Source organism: Lotus japonicus, chromosome 3 (assembly GCF_012489685.1).
Source record: "Lotus japonicus ecotype B-129 chromosome 3, LjGifu_v1.2".
Classification (NCBI taxonomy): Eukaryota; Viridiplantae; Streptophyta; class Magnoliopsida; order Fabales; family Fabaceae; genus Lotus; species Lotus japonicus.
The window spans coordinates 81,972,653-82,000,149 of NC_080043.1; the positions used below are offsets into that span (position 1 = coordinate 81,972,653).

At 37.2% G+C, this 27,497-nt stretch overlaps 2 protein-coding genes across 7 annotated transcripts; one reads left to right on the plus strand and one right to left on the minus strand.

Annotated features, from left to right (window-relative positions):
• The first annotated feature begins 18 nt into the window (after positions 1-18).
• Positions 19-27,329, plus strand: LOC130746459 (protein FAR1-RELATED SEQUENCE 5-like). 6 transcript variants are annotated; one of them, XM_057599088.1, is made up of 6 exons: positions 19-402; positions 501-532; positions 609-664; positions 22,802-26,514; positions 26,616-26,668; positions 26,767-27,329. In XM_057599088.1, the coding sequence occupies exons 4-5, from the start codon at positions 24,253-24,255 to the stop codon at positions 26,643-26,645; spliced, it is 2,292 nt and encodes a 763-aa protein (XP_057455071.1). In that variant the 5' UTR covers positions 19-402; positions 501-532; positions 609-664; positions 22,802-24,252; the 3' UTR covers positions 26,646-26,668; positions 26,767-27,329. The 6 variants fall into 6 exon arrangements, 2 of the variants coding, with proteins under 2 accessions (XP_057455071.1, XP_057455070.1); XR_009022130.1 differs by lacking the exons at positions 22,802-26,514; positions 26,616-26,668; positions 26,767-27,329 and adding exons at positions 1,992-2,114; positions 2,232-5,688; positions 17,227-17,808 and having other exon boundaries at positions 210-402; XR_009022132.1 differs by lacking the exons at positions 22,802-26,514; positions 26,616-26,668; positions 26,767-27,329 and adding exons at positions 5,628-5,688; positions 17,227-17,808 and having other exon boundaries at positions 67-402.
• On the minus strand, positions 14,031-14,836 carry LOC130746461 (auxin-binding protein ABP19a-like). The gene has a single exon (XM_057599089.1). It carries the CDS (start codon positions 14,801-14,803, stop codon positions 14,177-14,179), a length of 627 nt encoding a protein of 208 aa, XP_057455072.1. The 5' UTR covers positions 14,804-14,836; the 3' UTR covers positions 14,031-14,176.
• Positions 27,330-27,497: the final 168 nt, after the last annotated feature.

Genomic DNA, 27,497 nt, shown 5'->3' on the forward strand with positions numbered 1-27,497 from the left:
TGTAATGTCTTCCGGAACAACTATGTAAACAGACGACATTGAATTTTGGACGAAAAGATGGTGTGATGAAAAATTGAAAATCAAAAAAATTTCATATTTTCATTAGCTCTAGGTCCAGCTCGTTTTAGAAAAAAGATCATAATCACACAATCGTATTACTTCAGGGACCAAACTGCAATCAAGCCTAAAGTTATTCATAAATATTTGAGTTTTATATTTAAGCAGCGAGCGCCAGAATTGACTGGTAATCTGGTATCTAGTATCATCTACCCATACGTTGAGGTTTCGTACTATAATGGTCGTATCTAGTTTACCTCGCCCGGATTACATGTGATCATTGAAAAGAAAAGTTGTACTTTCGTTGCCAACAATTCCTCTCATCCCAGGAATCCGTGCTTGCAGGTTTTTCAATTCTCTCTTTTCGTTTTATTTTCCCATGCACTCCACCTGTTTGTGTAAATGTCTAGGTCAACTTGTGTTTGTTGTTTCCTTTGTTACAGAAGCTGCACCATATGGAAACCAAGACACTGAGGTTTGTCTTCTTCATTTTTTATTAATCAACTTGACAAGTTAAGTGGATGAGAAATTGAAGTTTGTGGAATTTTCAGTATGCCCTTGCATTATGGACCTGCAAACTGGTCTCTGTGGGTCTCAATTCTCAGAGGTATGTCTAATCTCTAATGTTTTGTTTCACACTTTTACTGTATCATTCTTAAACTGAATCTGGGTATGTTTCATGCTAGAAGAGGTGGGTACCAATACAAGTGTGGTGTGGAACTGAAAAGTGAATTACATTCATTTTCCTTAGTTTTCATAAAATAATAGGGTTATAGGAAGTGGTTGTTTGGGAGCAGGTTTTGAAGGGAAAGAAAGGAAAACACATGTTTATTTTCAAATAAGTAGTATCCAATTTGTTAATTTTAAAAAATAAAAGCTATAAAATGATCAATTACCATAAACATAATATACTAATCACTTGTCCCCGAGGGATAACTCAAGTGGTAAGAGTTAGAGGACATAAGGGTTGGGTGGGATCAAGGGTGAAGGGTCCAGGTTCGAACCTTGAGGAGAGACTAATTTACTAACATTGACCTATAAAAATAAAACTAATAACTTATTTATTATAAAAATATATTATAATTCTAATTTAAAAATGACGAATAAACTCCCCTCCCAAAATCCCCTAAAGAATAGAGATTGAATCCCTCAGTTATACATACACACTCACAAAACTTCAAGGGTATATAAACCTGCCTGCCCAAAGGTCCCAATCCCAACACTCAAATGTTTATCTACGTGCCTTATTTCTTCTAACTATCTTAGCTCACCTAAACTATTAGCTAACTCTCTCATTAACTATCACCAACACTATCAGACACATACGAAATAACACCTTGACAAAAGAACTATAATTATCACGAGTTTTCAATGGATTGTTTACATTGAAGTAGCGATATAAATTAAAATGACATGCAATTGATCAGTGACATACATAAATTTAAGTGAAAATAACAATGCCCCAGTTTTAGAAATCAACTCTGATATTCAAACACTCCAGTAGTAGTTCCACATCTCCACCCCTTCATATCACTTGTTTATCTTCTCTTCTTATCTTTTATCCTATTTGGGGGTGAAAACATTGCATAGGGTGTCTGCACATACTTTTTGTTAAGAAATACATGTAGAGCCTTCGTGAAGTTGTGTACTCACTACTCAGTAACTTGAAAGGCCTTCACTTATTCTGAAAGCTAGCTTGAGAATGGCATATAACAGCTTTGGAAAACTGAAAATATTCATTCGCCAAATGAGAGCAAGCCCGTGACAAGTTGCAAAAAATGAAGTATACTACCATTATGGAAGAATATTGGAGGGGGGGGGTGCGCACCTGGTTGAGATTAAGAGCTTCGATCATGATCAATCTCAACATCATTCAATAACATCTTCTTACGATTGAAGATGTCTGTTACAAATTTTCCTGACATTTTATGCAGCTTAATCATGCGAAGAGTCTTCAAGTGCTTCAACCCAGCTGGACATGCCAAATTTCTGCAGGACCGGGCTTCAAACTCTATGAGGCTAGGCATTGCTCCTTCCTTAACATCCCATTCTTCCAGGTTCCTTAAGTTCCAGAATCTAAGCACTTGTAGTTGTAGAAAACTGTCTGGTGCACATACCATCTTTTTCCCCATATAAGAGTCAGCATAAAAAGACAATGACTTGAGCTTTGGCAGGTTCTGCAACTCTGGCATAGGATCATCTGACAGCTTTGAAGCGGACAAGGTGAGATTAGTGAGATTTTCTGGGAGGCGGGTCATGCGTATTTTATCTTCTAATATCCCAAACAAGTACAGGGATGAGAGATTCTCCATGTTTGACATTTTATTCAATATCAGTTTTTTAGGATCACCAACTTCATTAACTGATCTAAGTCTCAGTGAACGAAGCTGTTTCAGCTGCACAATCTCCTTGGCAAGTCTGTCGTTCTCTGATCCTGACAACTGGAAAGCTAATTTTAACTTTTGAAGGTTCTTCAGCCTGTGAAGGTAATAAAGAAGAGGGTAGCTCCCATACAAGAAGACCCCCCATAATGCCTGGAGATTTTCTTGGAAGTTTCCACTCGGCTTGCCCTCGAGTCTACTTCGATATTTTTGGTTCAGATACAACTTCTTCAGTTTCTTCAGTTTCCAGATCGAGCTAGGGATGACACGTATACTTGTGTGCTTTAAATCCAGTATTTCCAGCTCCATAAGTTGGCATATGCATTGGGGAAATTCTTCCAAGTAAGTCCACCTTAAGTTAAGATACTTGATCTTATTTAACTTACTTAAAGCCTCAGGCAGCTGAGGTCTGAATAGGTTTTCAAGATCAAGAATTTCGATCTCCAGGAACTGCTCACTTGCAATGCCCCTTGAGAGGATCTCCCCTACTTGTTCTCCTGGTTTACTTCCCTCTTGCTTGTCAAAGAAAAAAACTGACATAGGAATTTCTTCTTTGTTGAATACTGTTGTTGAATTTGCATCAAGACCACGACCATCAAAATGATATGCAAATCGTCGCTCTAAATGTGTACCTGAGTACTGGCTATGGCTTGTTCTGTCACTATCTCGCAAGATGATGTCTCTGAGCATAATTGGCAAGCGACATGTCTTAATCTTGGCATCGGATTTTAGTGCCACTACTTGAATCATGTTGCAGTCTCTCAACTCTTCCAAACACCTTTTTTCAGTGCCTTCTTGTGCTTGTTGGTTGTTTGGTAGCGCCAATCCTTCAGCATCCCATAGATTGATTAATCTCCTCGCCGGGATTTCAAAATCTACAGGGAAGTGTGTGAAGTAATAGAGACAGTTTTTCATAGTTTCACTCATGTCTTGTTTGTTAGTTTCCCAAGCTCGCTGCCAATGTGCTTTGTATTGGCCTTGATTGATTCGATCAAGCACCCAAGATAAGTTCTTTTGAGTTATACCCTTCGCCAACATGGCACACCCAAGAGATAAGATTGCAAGCGGTAAGCCCCCACATCTTCCCACTACCAGTTTTGCAAGCTTTTCTACTTTTGGTTCTAATTTGGTTCTTTCACTGCCTGCCACCTTCAGAAACAACGCCCAACTCTCTTCCTTCGTTAGTAGCCGAATTTGGTGTGGGGTCCTACTTCTGTCAGAACGCCAAGCCACTTTCTTAAAGCAAGTTGTCAGCATAATTCTGCTCCCATTTGTCCACCCAGATCCAGATAATAATTCATTCAGTTTATCAAAATCCTCTGTTTTTGAGACATTATCTAGAACAACAAGACATAGCTTCTCTTTCAAGTGATCACGTACCTGAGTGACAAACAATGTCTGATCTTTAGTCCCGTCATTTTTCATCAGCAGAACTTGTGCTTTGTAGGCAGCTCCTTCAATTACTGTCACCCAGACACGGACAGGGAAGTGTTCGACGACATCTTTTTTGTAATAAACTGCCTTTGCCAGAGTTGTCTTCCCCACACCTTTCATCCCCACAATGGAAAGCGTCGAAGGAAGATTGTCACTGCTTGCGGTCAGCTTTAAGACCAAGTCTCGTATTTCATTTTTCAAACCAACTATTTTGGTTGACTCCTGTCTTTCGATGCTGCAAACTTTTATTACCTTCTGAAGTAGATTCACAGCATTTGTGATCTCAACAACTTTGAGCTTAGGTCCACTGATATACCTTTCTAGAAAATTATCTACCTCCTGAGCAATGGACTTTAGTTGCACTAAACAAGCGTTTCTCCCTGCTGTTTCTTCTACTCTCTTAAGCTGCTTATGTGTATTTCCCAATCTATCATTCAGTGTTTTCATATCAGCTACTTGCCTGGAACTTTGTTCCTGCTTCTCCAGCTTGCTGCGGATACTTCTACTTGCTGATTTGATTTCTCTGTCATTTGCAATATTTTGGAAGGTTGACTTTTCTGCAGCTCTATCAATGAAAGTGAAATTATACTTTTCCTTCCTCGTAAGCAGGTCATCAAAGTCAGTGACAATGCGTCTCATGTCCTCTCTGAATTGATGCGTACCTATGGGAATGTTTTTCTTGAATATGCTAAAATTTGAAATCCACCATGAGTAGTTGCGAATGCAATCCACTGCGTGTTTAACTATTTCTTCCGCCTCTGTTCTCCAAAGATTTTCTGTTTCTGTTTCTGTTTCTAGCTGAAGCTGACTCAAATCCTTCACAAAGGCATGCAGTGGAAGCAGAAGATATACAGACCATCTCTCTTCCATGATAGAAAATTGGTCTTTGCTCTTCTTCATCAATTCTTCAAAACTTATTGAAGGCTTCTTCTGCTTTTGGATTTGAGCTGCTGCTACTGATTTATGATCCTCCTCCTCCTCTTCAATTGTATTTTGATCCAGCAAACTTCTGTTATGAGATCTTGACCTCTCCATGGACATATAGATGTCCTTTGCTTTTTCATCTTTTTCTTTGAAATGATCTATCATTGTACTTGTGACAGTATCTATTTGACGGAGAACATATATAATGGGCATTGATCTAAAGATAGCTGTAATAAAAGTATAACTCAATCCTGGGCTTTGTCTATTGTACTCGGCGACACAGATTTTTGCTTCATTGACCACTTCTCTGGTTGATTTCACCCATTCATTCTCAGCTTCGCTTAGCTGCAGATGTATTCCAGACAGGTCTTCTAAATCCCACAAAGAACGGGCAAGTGATTCTACTTTGCCCCGTTTCTCCTCAAGTTGATCATAATCTTTTATCAGAGCTTCAAGTAACCTCAGTAAACTTATTATCCACTCAACTTTTTCTTTATAGTAGATGAGACAACAGTCAAGGTACACCGAAAAACCCAACACCACAGCTAATGCAATCCAAAAAAGCAACTCAATCCAATTCATGTTGTTCTCTTTTCCTCGCTGAACTGTTTCACAGGAGACGATCAGCACCGGCTTCCAGTTGACAAGGAGAAAACTGACTTGCTCCTTTCAGTAAGTTTGGAAATGAATTTCTGGTGAAGTTTTTGGTATAACTGTTCAAGGGTTCAACTTAACTGATTACATAGTTTGATAAAAGGGTTGGGGTTAGTAGTATTCATATCTAACTCGAGTAATGTTGACCATGGATCTTGCTTTTTTTTTTGAAACTAGGATCTTGTTGTTGCATGTGAAGAGATTTCTGGCTGGTGTTTAGTTTATTTCCATACACCAGGTATTGACTTTGGCTTATATTTATTCTCTCACTCGAGATAGCTGATTTACCTGAGATGAGACAGCAAGTTAGCTGAAAAGAACCTTTTCTAAAACAACAATTTTTTTAAACGGTAAAACAATGAATAAAGTAATTTTCACAAAACAAATTCCTGCAAAATTTTATTCGAAATTTTCTACGGATTTTTTTTTGTAGAGAACTGTCCTATAGATTTTCCTAAAAATAGTTATGTAATTTTTTAATATTTCAAGTTTTGAATGAAAATTCACAAGAAAAATTCCCAAAAAGTTTGAAGGAAAATTCACACGAAAACTTTGATGCAAATCACATTAACATGGTATCTCGCAAGTGTTGCTTTTCCAGATCTATCTTCGATTCCTCGATTGGCTTCTTCTATAAAATAATAAGAATAGTGTATTCTCTCGTATTCAGTTTTGAATAATAAGAATAATTGTATCTCTTGGATAGTTGGATTTAACTTTAATGGCTATGTAAGTCAACGAAAGATATATTTATTTAATTTAGTTGAAGAAATTTAGATCTATGAGAGCTTGAATTATTCAATTATCTTATTAGGGATACTCATCTAAGTTGTTATTAAGATATTTATTAAAAGTGCCATGCTCAATGATAAGAGCTATAAACATAAAGGTTGGGGAAATGAAGGGTGAAGGGGTCAAGTTCAAATCCGGGTGAAAGAACTAATTTACTAACATTACTAATAACTAATATTTAACATTTGCTCATTCAAAAGAACATTTAACATTTGCTTATAAAAAAAGAAGAAGAGGCTTAGTTGCAACTTTTGTCCCTGACGTTTACCAATTTCACGATTTTAGTCCCCCACTTAATTTAATTACACGGATGGTCCCTGACTTTGCTGGTTGTCTGCAATGTTGGTCCTACCGTTTATTTGTTAACGGAGGAGGCTTAAGTGGATGTCCAATTGGAGAGAGAAAGAAGGACTGGAGAGAGAGGGAAGCATGTGAGTTGCACGTGAGACCTGCAACGGTCATCTTCTACCCTATTCCTCCTTAAAAAAATATAGCATCGTGAGGAAGATGTTTCGAAGCTTGAGATTGAGCGAAAAAGGAAGAGATAAAGAACGAACGAGTTCCTGGAGGCGAGGAAGAAGGTTGAATCAGTTGCTGCTCTCTTTCTCTCTCCAATTCGACTTCCACATCAGTCAAGTGACTATCCACGTAAACCTCATTCATTAACAAATAAACGGTAGGACCAACGTTACAGACGGCCAGCAAAGTCAGGGACCATCCATGTAATTAAATTAGGTGGGGGACTAAAATCGTGGAATTGGTAAACGTTAGGGATCAAAGTTGTAATTAAGCCAAAAAAAGACATTAATTAAAAAAAATGGTGTTTGTTCTCAAAAAGTTAACTCAGGATTGAAATGTTAAATAGACGTGATATTTCATTGTCAAATTCATCTTTTGACCAAGATCTTCAACAATTTGATTGGTTATTATTGTGTTTTGGACTTTTCTTTTCATCTTTTAACAGTTTATGTAATTTAGCAGTGCTGACTATTTAAAAGGCATGATGATATGAGAGGGAAGGAAGAAGAGAACAAAAACCCAGAACCTCCACGAACACGAACAAAACAAAGGACGTCTAGGACTCATCAACATATATATATATATATATATATATATATATATATATATATATATATATATATATATATATATATATATATATATATATATATATATATATATATATATCAAATCAAACTTGCACTATGAAAAGTTAAAACTTAAAACACATGAGTGATTCAAATACAAGAATTAATGCGACTCTCTTGAACTGGAAATAGTGATACATTCACTTACGTATCAACTTTGCTCTTCCAAACCCCTTAGAGGTTTGAAGTCGATCTGTTATACCAAGATGTGCCATAAGAAGCCATACATGTGTGAGGAGTTCTCCACATTGTCTGAGCTCGTGAGCATGATGAATTCCTTGACAATGGCTAGCAGCATAAGCAAGCATTTCAACCCACACTTGAGTGATTAACTCCCACATCGCTTTTTCTTTCCAGCTTTCATCTTCCCTTAGCTTTCTTATATGTTTTGCCAACCTGCAAGCATCAAATAGCACAGACTTGCTCCTATCGCCTTTCACCTTTGAAGGACTCACTTTCTCAATCTGTCTGCAAAGTCCGAGTAGCTTTATGCAAACTTCCTTCTCGGTATGTATGGAATATTTGTCCTTCACAAATTCAGTTGCTTCAGCGCATGTGTCTTGGAACCTGATCTCACCAATCCCATTAGGTAGCATGGATGGTCTCATAACTATAAGATACAACATGTACTCTGATAACAATTTGCTTGCTTCTCTAAAACTTAAACCTGTTGTTTCCTCTTCGCATGAGACAGAGTTATAACATAGATTTGTTGCAATATGCCATAGAAGAATGCTTTGATCGAATTCTATCTCCACACTCCAGCCAAGTTTCTCCCAATAATTTAAGCTTTTCAGAACTTTGTCACCCCTATGATCACAAAATCTCTTGATTTCTTTTGCCCAATTCTCCTCATCATTGACCTCTTCTTCCGTGATGACCTTCTTTATCTTATTTATAAAGTGCTCAAAGATAATTCCCTTCAGATCAGGGGTAACAATCTCGCGTTTGCTTTTGCTGTGCTTGTATTTCTCATAAGACTGCCAAACACCTTTAATCAATGGAGCAAGACAACAGTACTTGGCTCCTTTCTTTTCAAAACCCTTGATGTACCTGTGGCCAATTTTGAGTCTTTGTTTTTTAGCTTTCAGTAAGCAAAAGCTTATGAGGTTGAACTGACCAATGCTGCCTGACCACCTCTTGCTTTTGAAAAATTGGATTAATGAAATTCCCTTATTAGTCACCTTGTTCTTGTGCATACTCAGCCACAACATTGTCCAGTCTGAGAACAAATGTAAAATCACTGAATATAACTCTAGTGTGATAGCTCCAAGCAGCAACACACCTGTGATGAACACGTCCACTTTTGGATATTGATCCTTCTCTATGGAAAAGAAGGCACACAGCACACTTATATTGCATGATAATGTGATGAAACGGAGAAAACTACCGATGTAAGAATAGATCACACCAGCCTTTGTGTAGAACAGATCATTCATGAACCCAAGCTCAATTTCCATCACTTCAAACACGTCCTTGCCATTTCCATTCAGTAAACATGATCTGCTTTCTGTAACATCTTGGGAGCTCAGGATGAGATCCGCAAATAGCAGCTTGGAAATCCTCAAGAATTTGTGTGCAATCTTTACAGTGATTGCAGGTCCATATGTGTCAGTTTCTGGTAGTGGGATAATATTGTTGCCTTCTGCAACTGCATTATAAGTATGAATGGGATTCCCACTGCTACCACCTGCAGGGGGAGTTTCATTGAGGCCTTGTACTTCAACTTTGAACCCTTCAAGAGAAGCTGAAATGTATGCTTCCATGTATCTGGCATAGTTGGGGCCTGGATCAGGGTCAGGAAACAAGGACTCTTTGAATTGCTGGCTGCTTGCAGACCACAAAACCCAAATCCTCTCACCAATTTTGACAATTCCAACAATGAATATTGGTATTGCCAAAATGTTTAAATCAGAATTTGTCCAGGATCTGAGGAAGAGATAAGTTGCCAACACAACCTGGGCAATGTAGCTAAACAAACGCCTGCTCCACAGTGCATTGTCTTCCATTGAGTAAGCAGTAATGGTATCTGGGCCACCAAGGTGAAGGAGAAGAATTGGAGCCCACAAGGCTACAATCACATCACATAATTTGTCTCCACAAGATCACCTTTGTTCTCTCTTTGTTTAATTGAAAGCACACCAAGTGAGATTGTGGCTAGCCAATCTGCTAACAAGTAGGCAAACCATATGATTCTGAGCCAGGCTCTGGTGCAGTACTTTCTCTTATTGCCAACCACTGTGAGGATGCTCTGGATGCTGAGGCTTAACAGAACCATAACACGGAGCTCCCAGTTGTCCCAGAGGTTCCGCACACTAGCTGGAAAAATACGCATCACCATCCTCTTCTTTGAGAAGGCCAAACTGCTAAAAACTGAAAAAGCAAGACAGAAAATAGTGAACAAATTAGCTTGCAGTTTGAAAACAGATAAGTTGTAGTCTTACTTGTAACCAACATCCTAGACTTTTCTCTCAAAAATAAAAGATAAATCTGTGTCACATGTGTTGCATTAATTACTCCTCAATTTATAATAGAGTAATCCATAACCATTACATAACTACTCAATTAAAATACTAAATAAACATAAAACTAATAGGAAATGCTTAGTTGATATATTATATAGGAAAAATAATAGCCCTTGAACAAGAATAATGCTCTTTAGTGCTTAGAAGAGTCTTCACATAAACTAGCTTCACTTCTTTCTTGGCAATGCATTCTCTAATGAAATTAATATCTTGTGTCTATATGTCTTCTTCGTTTATGAAACACCGGATTCTTAGCAAGCTCTAGTGCGGATTTATTACCAACAAGAATCTTTGTACTATTCTATTGACTCAAGTGAAGCTCCTTCAACAATATTCTTAGCCAAATAGCATGACATGTAAGAGAAGCTGCAGCCACATGCCCAGCTTCACAAGTAGAAATTTGACAATTGCTTGCTTCTTAGAACTCCATGTAAAAGCACAATCACCCATGAAAAACAAAGGCCCTGTTTGGAAAAACAGCTTAATTAAGCGCTTATGGTCATAAGCGCTTATTCATAAGCTATTTTTAAAAAATTATTGAAATAAATTAAAAATAAGCTGTATATAAGCATAAGCTGTTTTTCATAAGCTATCATGAGTAGCTCATGGAAATAAGCTAAAAATAGCTTATGGCAGACCATAAGCTATTTGCATAAGCTCTCTCAAACACTGGCATAAGAGCTTATGATGTCAGATAAGCTCAAATAAGCTCTTCCAAACTGGGCCAAAGTCAATAGCGCTTTTTCTATCATTAATATGTCCCGCAAAATCATTATCACAAAGTCTCATAAGCTTGAACGCATTAGAAGGATAGTAGAATAAACCAAAATCAAGTGTACCTTTTAAGTATTGGAGAGTTCTTTTTGCAGCCCTCATATGAGTAGCGGTAGGATACTCCATAAAAGCATCATACAATATCAACCACATACATAATATATAGTCTTGTACTTGTTAAGTACCTCAAGCTTCCTACAAGACTCTTAAACACTGTATGATCTTCCTTTTCTCCACCATCAAGCTTTGACAATATCAAGCTACTTCTAGGGTGTTTTCACACCATTTCAATCAAGCATTTTAATTTTCTGTAACACCTTTGTGTAACTCTCTTGAGAAATATAAATATCATTCTCCATTTGCTTCACTTCTAATCCCAAGTATAAGACATGGTGGGCCCACATAATTTGCTTAAAATCTTCAAACAGACTTAAGTTATTGCCAGTGAAAATGAAAACCAAAGAAAAATTAACATAAAGAACACACTTATGTTGGCAACAAACAACCCACACTATCTTGAAAGTATTTGCCAATGGACTATTATATGTCCTTCGGTGCTTGTTTTAGACCATACAAAGTCTTATTCAATTTTAAGATCTTATCATTTTCCCGCTGATGCCAAAAGTCATTAGTTGTTCGAAGTAGATATCTTTCTCAAGGTAGCCATTTAGGAACGCTGACTTATCATCAAATTTAAAACTTCTCCATCCATCTGAGCAACCAAAGAAAAAAGAACACATATTATATCTCCACGCAAGCAATGGGTGCAAACACTTTATCATAATCAACTCCATGTTGTTGTATGTATCTTTAGCAACAAGCCTTGCTTTGTATATATGTTTTTCCATTGTTGTCATTTTAGAGCCTCTTATAATTTGTACATGGATTGAAACATCCTTGTGCTTCTTTTTAATAGGCTTAATCCAGTTTTTGGTCCCCAACCTTTGTCATAAATATGGCTTTAGTCCCTCGCCGGCGTAAAGGTGGGGGTTGGTCCCCAGTTTTTGGCAAAATGATTGGTTTTGGTCCTTCCGGACGGCTGGGTCAACGCCGGAGCTCCGCCAGCTGATGTGGCCCTTGCCACGTCAATTAATGAGCTTATGTGGCTTTTCTTTTTCTTTTTCATTTAAATTCTAAAGCTTATTTATAATTAATAATTTAATTATTATAGCAATTAATGATCATCTTCATCACCATCAGCAGTTCAAAAGAAAAACACCATCATCATCAATCTCCTTTTTTTCTCATCAGCCCACACCCAGATCTACCCCCATCAAATGCCCACTAACACCAGACTTGATTTCCCCCTCCCCCTCTTCGTTCAACCTCCCCCCTCTCGCCCTGGGTTTCGATCTGCCATAGCTAGTGTAAGATTTCTAAGTTTGTGTTCTTTTTTCTGCACTGGTTCGGGGAGACGACGTGGGTGTGGTAGCGCGCCACCATGTCGCGGACGATGGCCGGGGTCCTTATGAGGACGGTGTCGCGGTGGAGGTCGTGGCAGTTAACAGCGGCAATGTGATTGATCCGGTGGAGGAGGAGGGATGAGGAGATCGAAGAAGAGGAGGTTGAACTGGGTGAAGAAGATAACATCTAACCGAAGAACCAAAATCTTCAGATCTACCATGTGGGTATGGTAGCGGTGGGTTGGGGTTATGGGTTTTAGAAACCGAATGCATCAGAAAGAAGAAGAGATGAGATTGTGAAGGTTCGAACCTTATCAGATCTTGTTTACCAATTTGGAGGCGGAGGAGGAGGCCGGCGGCGGTGGAATCTTCGGCCATGGCGAGGTTGACCCAGTCATCGTGGTCACATATTTGGTGGGTGGTATTTGTTGGAATGTTTTGAATAAATGAAAATAATTATAATAATAAAGGAAATGAATAAGGAGTGGAAGGTTGGTTTATCTGCGTGTGCTTGTGCTCCTTGGCTTTTCTGGCTTTTTCATTCTACTCTAATGTTCTAGATTTATCTCCTTGGCTTCTCTGGAAAATTGGTGGATGAGTCTGCTGAAAGTGGCAGAGGAAGATGGTGAAACCACATTCAAACATAGTATTTTTTGCTAATTTTTCTGGGTTTGATGAATGACCCTTTATGTACCTTTGTGATTAATATGAAGATGGATGATGAAGAGCAAAATCTGGGTTTTTGATTTGATGAAGAGATTTGTAATTAATAATTAGATGAAGGATTAATTAGGAAAAAGGAATTAAAGGGTTTAATTATGGTTTTTTTTATAGAATTTAAATGAAAAAGAAAAAGAAAAGCCACCTAAGCTCATTAATTGACGTGGCAAGGGCCACATCAGCTGGCGGAGCTCCGGTGTTGACCCAACCGGCCGGAAGGACCAAAACCAATCATTTTGCCAAAAACTGGGGACTAACCCCCACCTTTACGCCGGCGAGGGACTAAAGCCATATTTATGACAAAGGTTGGGGACCAAAAACTGGATTAAGCCTTTTTAATATTATATTTCCTTTCACTTTTCAAAACAACTGAAATCATTATACTAAGTGTCAAACTGCTCTTAATACTAAGTGAAATAATTATTCCAAAAGTTAAATAAAAATGACATGAATAATTTTCTATTATTATTTCAATATCACAATGTTGTGATATCACACCATTTCAATCAATAACCTCATCATATCATTTATGATGACGGAGCTTATTTTGGCTTTGTGTCGTTCGTGTGCCTTCACTTTGTAAACAAAGCAGATCATAACGAATGTACGTACACGTGTTAACATGAACTATAAGGAATTCAAACACTAATATGTCAGCATACACAGCACAAGCTTATAGGATAATTTAAACAAGTTATATAATTTGAAGCATATCACGTTGTACTCATCCCCACCTCCAAAAAGAAAAAGACTCAATCCCCCCATAAAAGTTTAAAAAAGGACAAATAAGAGTCTCTGTCTACTTTCCATTTCTATCGTGGATTAAAAATATCTGATTCAATAATTAAAAGAAGAAAAGATCTAATTCAATAATTCAAAGTCTTTTTGCATGTTATTTTTTTTTAATGTTGCATGTTAATTTTAGCATGTAAGATATGCACGGTAAATAATAAGTTTTTTTTTTTCTTCAGATGACATCGATATTATCTTTATCTTTTTTGTATTTAGTTTGTTACTTATTAATTATTTTTAATTTTATTTTTTATTATTTCTTTTGGTCTACCTATAATTAAAAGTTGTAGGTTATAGATTTGTATCTTTTGTTACATTGAAGATAACACCGGAAAAACCCCTCATGTATATTAATAGTAAAAACATAGTGAAACAGTTTTTAACATGTGGTAAATTGGTCTGCGCGCCTTAAAATTATCCCCAATAAAAATCACAAATCAAACCATATATATATTAGTATATCACAATTGGGATGGACTGGAACATAAAAATGGCAAAGCAAGCACGCACAAAAAATTATTACTAACGATGATTATTGAAACGATTGATGGAATTCCAAGCACTAGTCCTAACTAGTTTTTCCCATTAAAACGAGCTTTAAGCTTCTTCACTTGAGCAAGATCAAGAAACGTAGTTTTCGCCACAATATCAGAATCCAATCCATTAGCAAACAGAAGAAGATCAAGTAGCTGGGCACCAGGGTTCTCACTACTGAAAGCAAGAAAAGCATTAGCTGTCCCCACACCAGAATTCACCTGAAAATGCAACATCCCCTGCGGGAAAACCATGATATCTCCCGGCTTCACCGTCTTGGAGTAAAGCGCGGTAGGTGTCATGAACCCCGCAGTGATCTTACCTTTCACCATCATCAGCAACTCAGTAGCACCAGGGTGCGTGTGCATCGGAATCGAACCGCCTTTCGCTATGTCCAACCTTGCTGCGGAGACGCCGAGGCCGTTGAGGGCTGGGAAATCAGTGACAAACGCGGAGGTTAAGGCGGCGTTGAAGGAGTTTGTGGTGTTTCCGGCAACCAAGCCGTGGAAGACGAAGTCGTCTGAGGTTAAGTTAGCGAGGGGCATGCAGTGGTAGCCGGAAGGGGTGCTTGGACCTTTAAAGTCTGCTACACACAAATCATTGACAGAAGCATAGGAGGTTGTTGAGAGAAAAGTGAAGAGGAAAAGAATGTAAATTGTGTTCATGTTGGATGAATGGAGTTATGTTTTACTAGTAGGAATGAGGAAGCTATTTATAGAGTTATATTTGAAAGTGGACAAGACTTTGCCTCTTCCCTAGCAAAAGCCACAAACATTTTACTAAAGAATTAGGGTGAATTCTACCATACCCTTATTGTATGGTACATGACTGACGCGATTTGATGTGTACCAATAGGAAACCGACATCTGATAGTGTATTTGAATTTTTTATTCATTTTAAAACATATATGGTAAAAAGAAGATATACTCACTTAAATGTTATTGGTCCACATCACATCTTGTATCATACCCCAACTAATGTTGAGGTATCCTAGCAAGTTGATTATTGCTAGAGTAGTCGGTTGTTAGCCGCAAGTGTTGAAAGTAAAAGCCACTGTGTGGACTTTTGAAGCATCAAGTGGTGAAGAAGTAAATGCATATTGGTTGGGAGCTGCTCAACCAAATCTAAATTCCTAGTATCCGAATTGTAGTTATATCACACTTTAAGCTTTTATAAGTTTTATTCTTATACTCTTGTCTTTAATTGTTATGAGGTATTGTCAGATAATAGCTTTGGAGAGTTTGAGTGTACTGAAGTTGTGGGGTGGCTGTGGTTGAGCGAAAAATCTATGTATTGTAACAATTTTGAGCTTCGAAGATGTTATCAGCAAAATTATTTCTAAAGAAAGAAGAATGAAAACTGAAGATGGGACATCATCAAGCTTAGCGTTAGTATCCAGAGGTGAGCATTATGTTAAGAAGAATCACAGAAGGAATATTACATGTTGAGAATGTGGAAGGTCCGGGCATGTTAAGAAAAATCATCTAGGTGCAGCAACATCGGAAAAGGGCTTTGAGGCAAATGTTAGCAATGTCTCCCTCATTTTGGGAGAGAATGATCCTCTCTAAAAAATGACAAGTATATCCTCATAGCATTACCGACCTGTCATGGTAAAGGATATGCTATTGCTAGCGAATCCAGAATAGCACAAATGCATTGATGCAAGGTGTGTGGTGAAGTTATGTCGAATGCTGAAGAACTTCTGGAAAAAGCCAACATCGAAGTTGCATCATAGTTTTTCAGCATAGTTTCAACATGAAGAATTCCTTGAATGGTTTAGTTTCAAGGAAAATATACTCTTTATGGTAGAGTGTGATAGTTCCTCTGAATTATGATTGTCGGGATAGACAATGAAAGTTATGATTGTTGGTGTACACAATGACTATCGGTGAAAACAATGAAAGCGGAAGATATATGTTGAGTGAAATCATAATATAATATGGTGTTGAGTGTTGACTCACACATGAGCGGCATAAAATTTGAAATGTGGAGAATATTTACAAGTACACTAAATGACTTTAAATGGGAGACTGTCAGCCATTTCAACTTGCATCTACTATTCATAAGCTGCAATTTGCATCTACTATTATTAAAGTCATTTCCTTGCTTGTGGTTAATACTTAATGCATGGCAAGTATGGGCAAAGGTCAAGGCGTTTGGATGGCGACTGTTGTTGGATAGACTTCAAACTAGACAACAATTGCTTCGCAGAGGGGTGATTCAAGTTACTGGTGATGCTCGCTGTGCCTTCTGCTGTCTGGAGTTGGAGACGGCTGCCCATTTGATGTCGTCTTGTCAAAAGGTTCGTGAGGTTTGGACGCTTTGTAATAGTTGGATGGGAGGCACTCTAACTCTGTATGATTCACCGCGCGATCATCTGATGCACTTTGGTTGTCATGGCTGGAGTAGAAATCAACGAATGGGAGAGATTGTTGTTTGGCTCGCTGTGGTATGGTCGGTGTGGATCCTTAGAAATGACGTTATTTTTAGGGATGCATTGTTTGATAAGGATTATTTGTTAGATATGGTTCAATTTCGCTCTTGGAACTGGATTCGCCATAAGATGAAGGGGGTGGGGTTCTCATTATTTGAATGGAAAAACTGTCTGGAGGCTTGTATTCACTCCTTGTAGTTGCAGTGTTAATGCTTATGCTGCTACTCTCTTGTATGGGGGCCTGCTGTCTAGCTTTCTGTGAATTATTTTGGGGTGTTGTTTTGTCTTTCTTGGTTGTGGGTGTAAGTTGGGGAGTAGGGAATTTCAATTTGGTCTTAAGGTGAGCATGGCGTGGAAAGGAGGAGTTTAGTAGCTGATTCTTTGCTGCTACATTTTCAAGCTGATATTGTCACGTATTGGAGGGGATTTTTTGCTGGTTTTTGCTGCTTTGGTTCATTACAGTGTCTTGTATTAGTTTGGTTTCAGTGTAGGAGGTGTTTGGGCTTGTCTGTTTGTCTTGCTGGTGTAACTGGCTACTTTTTTTTGTAATTTTCTCTTCTCTCTTCTTCTTTCCTCTCTTTGTATATGGGTTAGCACCCCTTGTGCTTAATCAATATATTCTTTGCATATAAAAAAAAATGGGCAAGAAATCAGAGCAACGACGTGGCCAATGCAAGGATCGATCAAAAGGATGAATACAATATTCACATATTCCCCTAGTTCTCCTCCTGTAAATAGCATTGCATCCTCATTCCTCAGCAATTGTAGTATGAGAGTATCCCAAAATTGAGAGCATCACACTTTAAGTTTTTTTTTTTTTTTTTATCTATTGTTCTTCTATACTCTACTTGAGCGTGTTGAGGTATTATTTAGATAATAAATTTAGAGAGTGTGGGTGTATTGGGGTTTTGGGGCGAGTGAGAAGAATTTATGTGTTGTAACAAATTTCATATAATGTTTATTCTCTAGTTGTCTGTTAGCCAACAACCGTGGTTTTTTTTTCTTTCTAGTTTTAGAATTTCCACGTTAAATCAATTGTGTTGCGATTGTGTCACTATTTTATTTTTCTATGGCGGTTTCTGTAATAGTGGTATAACGGTTTCCTAACATCGGTTGCAAGATGATCATTGGAGGCGGTTGTTAATCACCACAAGGTGAAGAAGAATAACATTGTGGCTATTCTTGAAATTTGGATCACATATTGTACGTATAAAAAATGGGGCTGGCAAAATGACACATGAGGGTTACTTATGCTTTGCTTGGTTGGGTGGAAAGAAAGGGGAGGGAAAGAAAACACGGAAATCGATGCATGAATTTAGATTAAGGTTAGTCTAAATTCATGCATCGATTTCCGTGTTTTCTTTCCCTCCCCCTTTCTTTCCACCCAACCAATCTCACTCCAATGGACCAATAAGATTATTGATAAATAAGTTAGTAAATAAAATATAAAAATTCTATTCCACATATCTTAATCTTAAATGTGATTGGTCTATCTTAAACTATGAGTTATTTAACTCAAACTTTTTCATGAGTCATTTACACAACTCCTAAAAATATATGCATAACTTGTGGCGGTTTTGTAATGTTTGTAAGATTTTTGACTTAAATACTCATCATTGAAATTTCGGCACTCAAGTATATCTCTTGATGTTTTTTTAGTCAAAGTGCCCATTTCAGTAGTCGCATCAGCCACTACTATAGTACTAAATTTGACTCGATAGCCTTGGTTTAGCTGACGCAAAGTTGACGAAAAGCATCGAGAACAGAGAAAACTTGTTTAAACCTAACATCAGTTTTAGCCTACGCATGTTCGTGACGTTTATTTACAAATTAGAGTCGGCTTCAGCGGACGCTAAAATTGTAACGCCCCAATTTCTAAGTCGGAGATCACATTAGTAACCCAAACAAATATGGGAACTAACTCGTTTTTTTTTTCTTTTTCCAAACGGTGATATTTCGAAAACAAAGTCTCATTATCACCCAAGCAATGACCCGAGAAGTTCCCAGGTAAACTGGCCGGGCACAATGCCGCATTAAAAGCCCTTCTAGCCTTAGACAGAACAATCTGAGTTCTTTCTTGAACTCAAATGGGGGTTTTCAATCTTATTTTCAAAATCATTTTCACAACTGATTCATTATCCTCAAGTTCAAAAACTCGTCGTTTGCTTTTATCTTAACCGATTCAAAAACCTTATCATTTGGTCATTTTCAAAAAACTTATCCAACAACGACATTCAGAACTTTAAACGGAATAGTTATAATAATAATAACAAAATTACCCAATAAAACCTAATTAAGAACCACTAGCGTAGCTTCCAAATAAAAATATCGACGTACGACAAAAATAAAAACCATGATTTAAAACGAAATCCACAAATAAAAGTTATGTTCTTCAGCCAATCAGCCCAAGAAACTCCTCACGCAAGTGTCGATCTTTTGGGTCGCCACGTCAATAATCCACACCCAACTCGTCGCTCTGGAGAGGTTAATTTCCACCACTTGGCTCTCCATCGTCTAAAGCGTTAAGCGCCCACATATTCAAGTAGCAACCATTAAGGGTTAGTCTCGAAAATTCAAAATCAAACAAGATAACAAATTCCAAATTCAAAAGAAAAGATAGGATAACAAATTTCAAATTCAAAATTAAAGATGAGATAACAACAATTTAAATTCAAAATTAAAGAAGATAACAAAAAGTCTTATCCTTATCAGTAACAACAAACTTCATAATTTTAAATTTTAAGGATAGGCAATTAACAACTTATCAGCCATTCAAAACATATAAGGTTAGTCTTAATGCCTATATGCTTCTACGAAGATGGATCGATCAAGATCAAGCCTCACAAGGCTAGACGACTTCATCGTCAAGTAATTCAAAACACCTCCACGAGGTGGGACAATCGCATGGGACACATAACCATCACATTGCCACTTCAAATTAAAACCCTAATGCTCAAGTTAGCCAACAACAAATTTCGTAACCCATGGTCATATATATCAACAAGGGATGTCGTTTCTTCAAATTTCTATTCAACAATTTGACAAATTTTCAAATTTGACATCTTAACATGTATCCAACAAATTTTATGTCATAGGCATACATCAAACAATGCAATAGCATAGCATGCAAACAACAACAAACGCCTCAACACCTTCATCTCAAATACCATGCAAAAGAGAGAGAGACATGCAGACTCACGCACTAGTAAAAAGACTACCCTTACCTTCGAATATTGTAGTTCATATGCCAACAAAACCTAGACAAGAACGTAACATTATTAATACAGGTTCAAAAATAAGATGAAAGATGGTGTGTACAAGGATACGATTCAATGAGAGGTTTAGTCTATGTTCTAACCTCAAGGAACTTGATGAATGGAAGGAGTGCTATTCTCTTCCAAGGGAGGGAGGGGGTTTTGGCCACCAAATGAAGAGGGAGCACTTGAGATTGATGGGTCTCAAGTGTAGTTTTTCTAGTAAGGGAAGCAGCTACTAAGTTCTATTTATAGGAGAGGTTCACCAACCAATCCCCCTTAATGAGCTCGACCAGCCCATCATTTGAGTGTGGTTTTTTTTTTTTCTGTTTTTAAGTCCCATTTCCCTAAACTCTAGTCCTGGTTCATTCCTTTCCTCATTTCCTTTGAATTTCTAGATAGAACCCAACAACTTATCTCTAGAATATTCCCCAATTAATTAATTAATTAACCTCTAGATATAACTGAACTTCATTCAGTTTTATAAGGTTGTTACACTTCTCTAGAAGCTTCTCCAAAGTTCTAGAGCCAAGCCAACCTAGCTTGCTTGCCCTTCAAGCTACTAAACCTTATTTTGAAGAAATTAATTAAAATAAAAGGGTAAATTCCGAAAATAAATTATCTTAACCCCAAAACTTGATCACATTCATTCTACCATGTTTCCATTACCTTCTAGAAGTCCTCTAAAAATTTTCAAATCATTATCACTTATTTTGCTTAAGTTTTAAGTCAAAACAAGGTTTAATTAATGAATTAAACACCAAAATTCAAAAATTACGAAATTAATTAATTTTACACTCCAAAACAATTTTTGTTATCTTCATATATTATCTACTATTTTTACTAACCCAAATTTCAAATTTTTCTAAGATATATTAATGATATAGTCTTTAAATTACCTTAATATCATTAATTTAAACAATTTCGAATTATTTATGAAAATAATTTATTTTTTAAGAAAATAATTATTTTTGAGTCACCTCAGACCTAACCTTAATTTTATTAAAATATTTTATCGCCTTTTCGATTTTTAAAAGATTTATTTCATTTTTATGAAAAAGCCCTTAAACAACTCTAAATTAGACTTTCAACCCAATTTTCTCTCTCCTAGTCATTAATATTGGGAACCACGAAATTTATCCCTATAATATCAATTTATTTATTTAAATGACTCCTAAGATTAATTAAATAATTAACCTAAGTCTATTTCTAAATATTATGCATTTCTGTCGTTTACTGACGACTAACTACCAAGACAAAACTTATGTTATTTTCCGACAGCAACCACAACAACCATAACAACAACAAGATGGGGTTGTCCTATGAGACGTTACCATGTATACATGTCATACACACATTCCCATAATCATGACAACAGTAAACAAATCAAAGAAATCCATTTACGGAAAACAAACAACAGACAAGGATCAACAAATTCATATATTATAATAATATACTTATTTCGTAATAACTTATTCAATAATTTTCAGGTCTTACAAAAATCACCGGCGAAATTCTCACTCTCAAGTTTAGCGTCAATTGAAGGTCGAGGAAAAAACCACCATCCACCCAAGCATCGGTTGGAGTCGACCATAAGTTATCAAAGCGAGGGTCATTTCAAAGGTTTCGAGGTTTAGCGTCGGTCAGACCGATGTTATGCGACATTGATAACTATGTTTTGTCTTGAATATATGTCTCTCTATCCTTCACTCACCAAGAACTAGCTCTCACTATCTCCCTTTTTCGCCCCTTTTCTCCCCCGCGCCACCCTCACTGTCAGCCCTCCCTTCTCTTCTACCACCCTCAGCGTTAGCCACTCCCTTCTTTAATCACCCTCATTGTCGGCTCCTCCATCACCCTCACTATCGGATCCTCCCTTCTCCTTCTCCTCTACCAATGTCACCTTCTTCTTCTCCCTCTTCCCTTCCCTCCTCATCCTCTGCCCCCATCAATGTATCATCTTCTTCTTCCTCAGCTCATCCCTCCTCCTTCTCCGCCACCGCCCCTTAATCCTCCTCCTCCTTTGACACTGTTACTTCTCCTCCCTCTCTTCCATATTCCTCTACCGACACTTTCAAATCTGCCTCCTTGTCATGCGTCCCACTACCACTGCCGCCTCAGCTCATTCCTCTGCCATCGACCACCGCCTTTGTAAGTACCGCAAATAATGTTATTCATGACATTTTTTGTGTTACACGAATTATCTATGAAATGAATTTATTTTTTAGTAGTAGTTAAGATTATTTGCAGAGTAATAGAAGATCACAATAAAGGAACTTAAGAAATTTTGTTGGGGCCGAAACCGTAGCTGGTGACGGTCATGGGAGACAAGCAGATGAAACTCTCAACTCTTGAGAAACAAATTATAAAGCTTGAAAAATGATTAATAGGTTTAAAAAAGTGAGATCTACAAATAAAAGATGAAATGAAAGTGTTGAATCATGTGACGAATCATAGTATTATTATTTCTATTGGTGTTAGTTTTTACTTGTGATTGTTACTACTTATGATTATTTGCCTATAAAAAAAACTACTTATGATTATTACTGCATATATCTTATAGTTGTTACGCCAAATTTATGTTGGATTGTTATTAGACTCTTATTTATTTTTTATGGTAGATATATAGAGATGAATAGTTTGATTTTTGAAATTTATATAAATGTTTTTTATGTACGTCGAGTACCAAATATCGTCGTTGAAATCTTTGAATTCAGTCTGTAGTTTGGCCAATTAGTCACTCTGATTTTTCAAATTTATGTCTAGGTGATGACATATGATAGGTAGGTAAATCACATTAGTTAAGTGGTCAAGTTATATTACCGCATTCAAATTAAAGCTTATAAAGACGATGCATGATACTCGGTAACAAATAAAACAAATTTATATTTTAGATCAAACTATGAAGCTCTATGTAATATTGGAAAACAAAGACGAGATAAATTGCATAATTACTAATCTCCACATGAATTTAGTGTTGCTGCTTGGAAGTTTGCATCGAGCTTGGCCGACTCTTACCAGGACAAATCAGCATCGGACTACACAGTTGATTCAAATTATTATGATTTAGTGGCGATCGTATGCTCTGACGATTTGCGTCGGCATTGATCAGCTTAACCAACACAAAGGTTAGTATCAGCTAAATAAGTCGACTCAAAGAGTTAGCTTTGACCCTTTTAGCGTATGTCGCGTCCCTGACGCTAAGTCCACGATAAATCGTCTATAATATTAATTTTTTGCCCGTTAGCGTTGATTTCTGACCGACGCTATTAAGTGTTTTTATTGTAGTCATAATGAAAGTTAGAGTTACTAAATAAGCTAATATTTAAATAATGTGATAGTTGTTATTTAATATATATCTCTATTATCTATATATGATTGATTCACTCAATATACTCTTTCTATATATATGTATGAGAATGGTAAACATATCTCAGAGTGCTTTGCAGAAAAAACCACATAGGAGATCAGGAGTAAGACCTTATAAATCCAAGTCAACCAATCAAGTTCTGTATTCTTTACAGATGTAAATCATCTGTCTCGGCTCTCTGTCCTCAACCCTGTCTCACCAGTCAAAAAATGAGAGCTCAATTAAAATTTCATCACTCTCATTCATCAAACTCTGTTATCACAAACCCACTGTTACGCTTGTAAAAAAATAAAAAGGCAAATTCTGTGATGCCTCCCTATTTTTAAGGGTGTGGTGCCTCCAACCCTTTTAGCAAATAATATGATGCCATGTGTATTAGTATTTTCAAATTTTCTTTTTCTGTTCAAATTTGAATTGTTTTTTAGAAAATCAAAAATGTTTTATATTTTATTTTCAGAGGGGCCTTTTAGCAATTGTTTGAAAGTTGTATATTATCTTTTAACCATCATTGAGAATTTTTACCAAGCTTATTCGTATTCTGAGTTCAACCCATTTTCTTCTTCTTCTTCCTTGAACCCTAATAGTATCAGCTTCTTCACCTTCCAGCTTCTTCACCTTCCAGCTTCTTCATCGTTCGTTTTTCGCAGACGAGGACCATTGTCGTCATCAGCTTCTTCATTGTCGTTCGAGCTTCTTCACGTTCCAGCTTCTTCATCAAATAGCACGGTCCGTTTCTGAATCTGGGTTTAGTGTGTTTTGGTTCTAAAATCGCATTTTCCTAATCTATTATTCGTTGTTGTTGTTTGATTTCAAATTAAGGGGTTCTTATATTTGTGGGTTTTGAATCTGGGTTTATGGTTTAAATCGCATTTTGGGTATTGTGCTTTTGGGTTTAGGCTTTTGAATCGGTGGGTTTAGGGTTTAAAAAATCTGAATGAAATTTTTTTCGTTTAAGGTTTACCAAATTGATTTCGTTGTTTTCGAAAATCAGGTTTTGTTTACTTAAAATCTTTGTGTTGTACTTATTTATTGGTTTCGTTGCATAGGTTTGCTGCCATGGCAGATGTGAATGAATGTTTCTCTATTGACTTGTCTAATGATGGAGGTATGAGTGAGGATGATGATTCTGTGGCAGTGGCTGATGATGGCAATGGCAATAATGAGAATTCTAATCCAGATCGTTGCAAATTAATCCCTGACTTGACAGCTGATGAGATAAGGGAGCTGGTGTTTTGTTCTGAGAAGGATGCTGTTGAATTTTACCAACACTATGCCCATTTCAAAGGTTTTGGTGCAAGGAAAGATGATGTCCGTCGTGATCGAAAGGGTAATATTATTAGTCGTCAACTGGTGTGTAATAGGGAAGGTGAGAGACATGAGAAGCATTTGAATAAGGTTAGCCGAGTCAAAGAAGCAAAGCCTATTACCAGCGTGGCTTGCCCAGCAAAGTTCTGTGTCCGTTTTCATGCAGACTCAAGCAAGTGGAAGGTTGTGCTATTTGAACCAGAACACAATCATGGGTTGACACCTGCATCCCACGTTCATTTGATGCCCTCATTCAGGGGATTGACTGATGGTGACAAGGCTCAAGTAGACAGTCTAAAGCTGTATGGGGTGAGAAGTTGCAACATAATGGGGCTTTTGATGGGTCAGAAAGGTGGGCATGAATCGGTGGGTTTTCTGAAAAAGGACTTATATAATCATGTTGATAAGAAGAAAAGGAAAAGTTTAGGTGCTGGAGATGCAGCCAGTGCATTGAGTTATTTGCAGCGCAAGGGGGAGAAGGATCCCATGTTTTTTTTCAAATTCACAAGATCAGGTGAAGAAAATCTTGAAAACTTGTTTTGGTGCGATGGAACAAGTCGCCTTGATTACCAAGCGTTTGGAGATGTCATTGTTTTTGACAGCACCTACAAGAAGAACAAGTACAACAAACCGGTTGTTATCTTTTCTGGCTACAATCATCACAAGGAGACTACAATTTTTGCATGTGCCTTGGTTTGTGATGAGACCATTGAGACTTACAAATGGGTCCTGAAAGCCTTGGATGAAGCTATGTTTGGAAAGCAACCCAAAGCTGTTGTGACTGATGGAGACAAATCTATGCGTGAAGCAGTGAAGGTTGTGTTTCCTAATGCTACTCATAGGCTTTGTGGATGGCATATTCAGCAAAACTGTCTTGAGAAAATTAAGATTCCAGATTTCTTGAATGAATTTAAGACTTTTATTTATGGGAATTTCACTCCAGAACGTTTTGAAACTAAATGGCTGCAAGTGATTGAAAAGTATGGTATTGGTGAGGAAAAATGGATTAAACAGACGTATGAAACTAGGCAGATGTGGGCAACTGCGTTTATGCGAGAGAAATTTTTTGCCGGTATCAGGACTACCTCTCTATGTGAAGGCATTAACTCATTTATTAAGAGGTATGTGCAGTGCAAAAATAGCATCCTTGATTTCATTTATAACTTTGAGAGAGCTGTGGAGGAGTATAGGCATAATGAGTTAGCCTCTGATTTCAAGTCAAGTTATGGTGAGCCTGTCTTGATTACTGCTTTGAGTCACATTGAACAAGGGGCAGCAAAGTTGTTGACATTGAATATGTTTAGGGAAGTGAGACATATGATTCAACGAGCACTTAACCTTAATCTTGTTGAACGATCAGAGATTGGTACCACAGTGATGATAAAGTTTAGCATTTGTCGTCATCCAAACACTCAGTTCTTGGTCATTTATGACAAGAATCAGAACATGTTTAATTGTGATTGTGGGTTTTCTGAATATGTTGGCATACCTTGTTCTCACATTATATGTGCAATGAGAACTGAGAACATGAATGAATTCCCTGCTAGTCTTGTTTCTAAAAGGTGCCTGAAGACTGCAAAGGCTGATTCATTACAATCTATCCCTGCTATGGAGGTTGATACTGATAGAATGGAAATGCTGCGTAGAGGTGCAATTTCTGCTGCATGCAACTTTCTGAGTGAATATGGTGCTGATGACTCTTCTGATTTCTCAAATGTTATCGAGGACATATACAAGCTTGTCATGAAATTTCAGAAACGTCGCCATCCCAATTCTGCTGCAACCAATTTATTTGTCATTGGTGACCCAGCTGTTGTCAAAACAAAGGGCGCTCCACGGAAGAAGAAGTATAAGAAGACGAAAAGGCTATGCTCTAATTGCAGAAAGGGTGGCCACACAATCAGGACATGTCCTACATTATTTGAGGGTAATGAAGTTGGAGAAAGTTTTGCAGATGCTGAAGAAGATGAAGATTCATCTGTTGAAATTGATGGTGATAACACTGCTGATACTGTAAGTTGTTTGTATAATTTTTCTATTGGATTATTTTGCAGCCAATTACCATGTGTATGACATTAATATTTTAAATTGTATACAACCCGTGCCATCATTAGGAGGAGATAATGGAGGGCCCAGTTCAATGAGTACAGTCAAAGCCAAAAGAAAGGCATGTTATATGTCATATTTACTATGTTGTATAAATTTGAGTGGCATGTTCTGTTGTAAAATTGTTGTTTATGGTTTATATTTGGCTGTGAATTTTAGGTGGGAGATAGAAGAACCCAAAAGGATGTTAAACGCAACACTGGAAGTTCCCAAGCTATGGTGTCACCAACTATTGAGCAACCTCAAGCTGATATTGAAGCCCCTCCAATGAGTTTCCCAAGTGGGTTCAATTTGTTTCCCCAATTCCCTGCGAGCCAGATTTTACAATCTTTCCATCCTTTTGCTTCATACCAGCAATCGCCTTATGGCACTCAGTAGAAGACTGAATATTGGATGTGGCTCTGAATTTTGCTTGGAATTGCTATTGCATTGTGTTGCTTAAACCATTAATGGACCTGTTTTTTTTCATGTAATTTTTGCTGGGAACTAATATGGCTATGTTATTGAAGTCCTCGCTGATTTTGAAGTATTTTTTGTTTATGAAGTCTTGAAGTTATTATGATTGAATGTTGGACCAATGAATTTTATTGCTGAATTATTAATTCATAGTTTTTGAGTTCTTTCATCCAAATGCTTAGTTTAGAATATTTCAGGTACCATCTTTGTGCCATATTTATGCAATCCAGTACTTGTATAAAAAGAGACCAATGTTATAATCTGTACAAAATGGGTAAAAAAAAGAAGAACATGAGATTTGAACCAGGGACATGTAGAACCAACAGGAGGATATTTACCACTGGGATACCACTCATTATGACTAACAAACAGTTAAATAATATATTTAAGACGGATAAGCAAATAAAAAAATAATTAAAAACTGATTATAGGAG

Excerpts from the sequence above, each read along its gene's own strand:
- LOC130746461 (XM_057599089.1), bottom strand. The coding sequence starts at position 14,803 with ATGAACACAATTTACATTCTTTTCCTCTTCACTTTTCTCTCAACAACC.
- LOC130746459 (XM_057599087.1), top strand. The coding sequence starts at position 24,253 with ATGGCAGATGTGAATGAATGTTTCTCTATTGACTTGTCTAATGATGGA.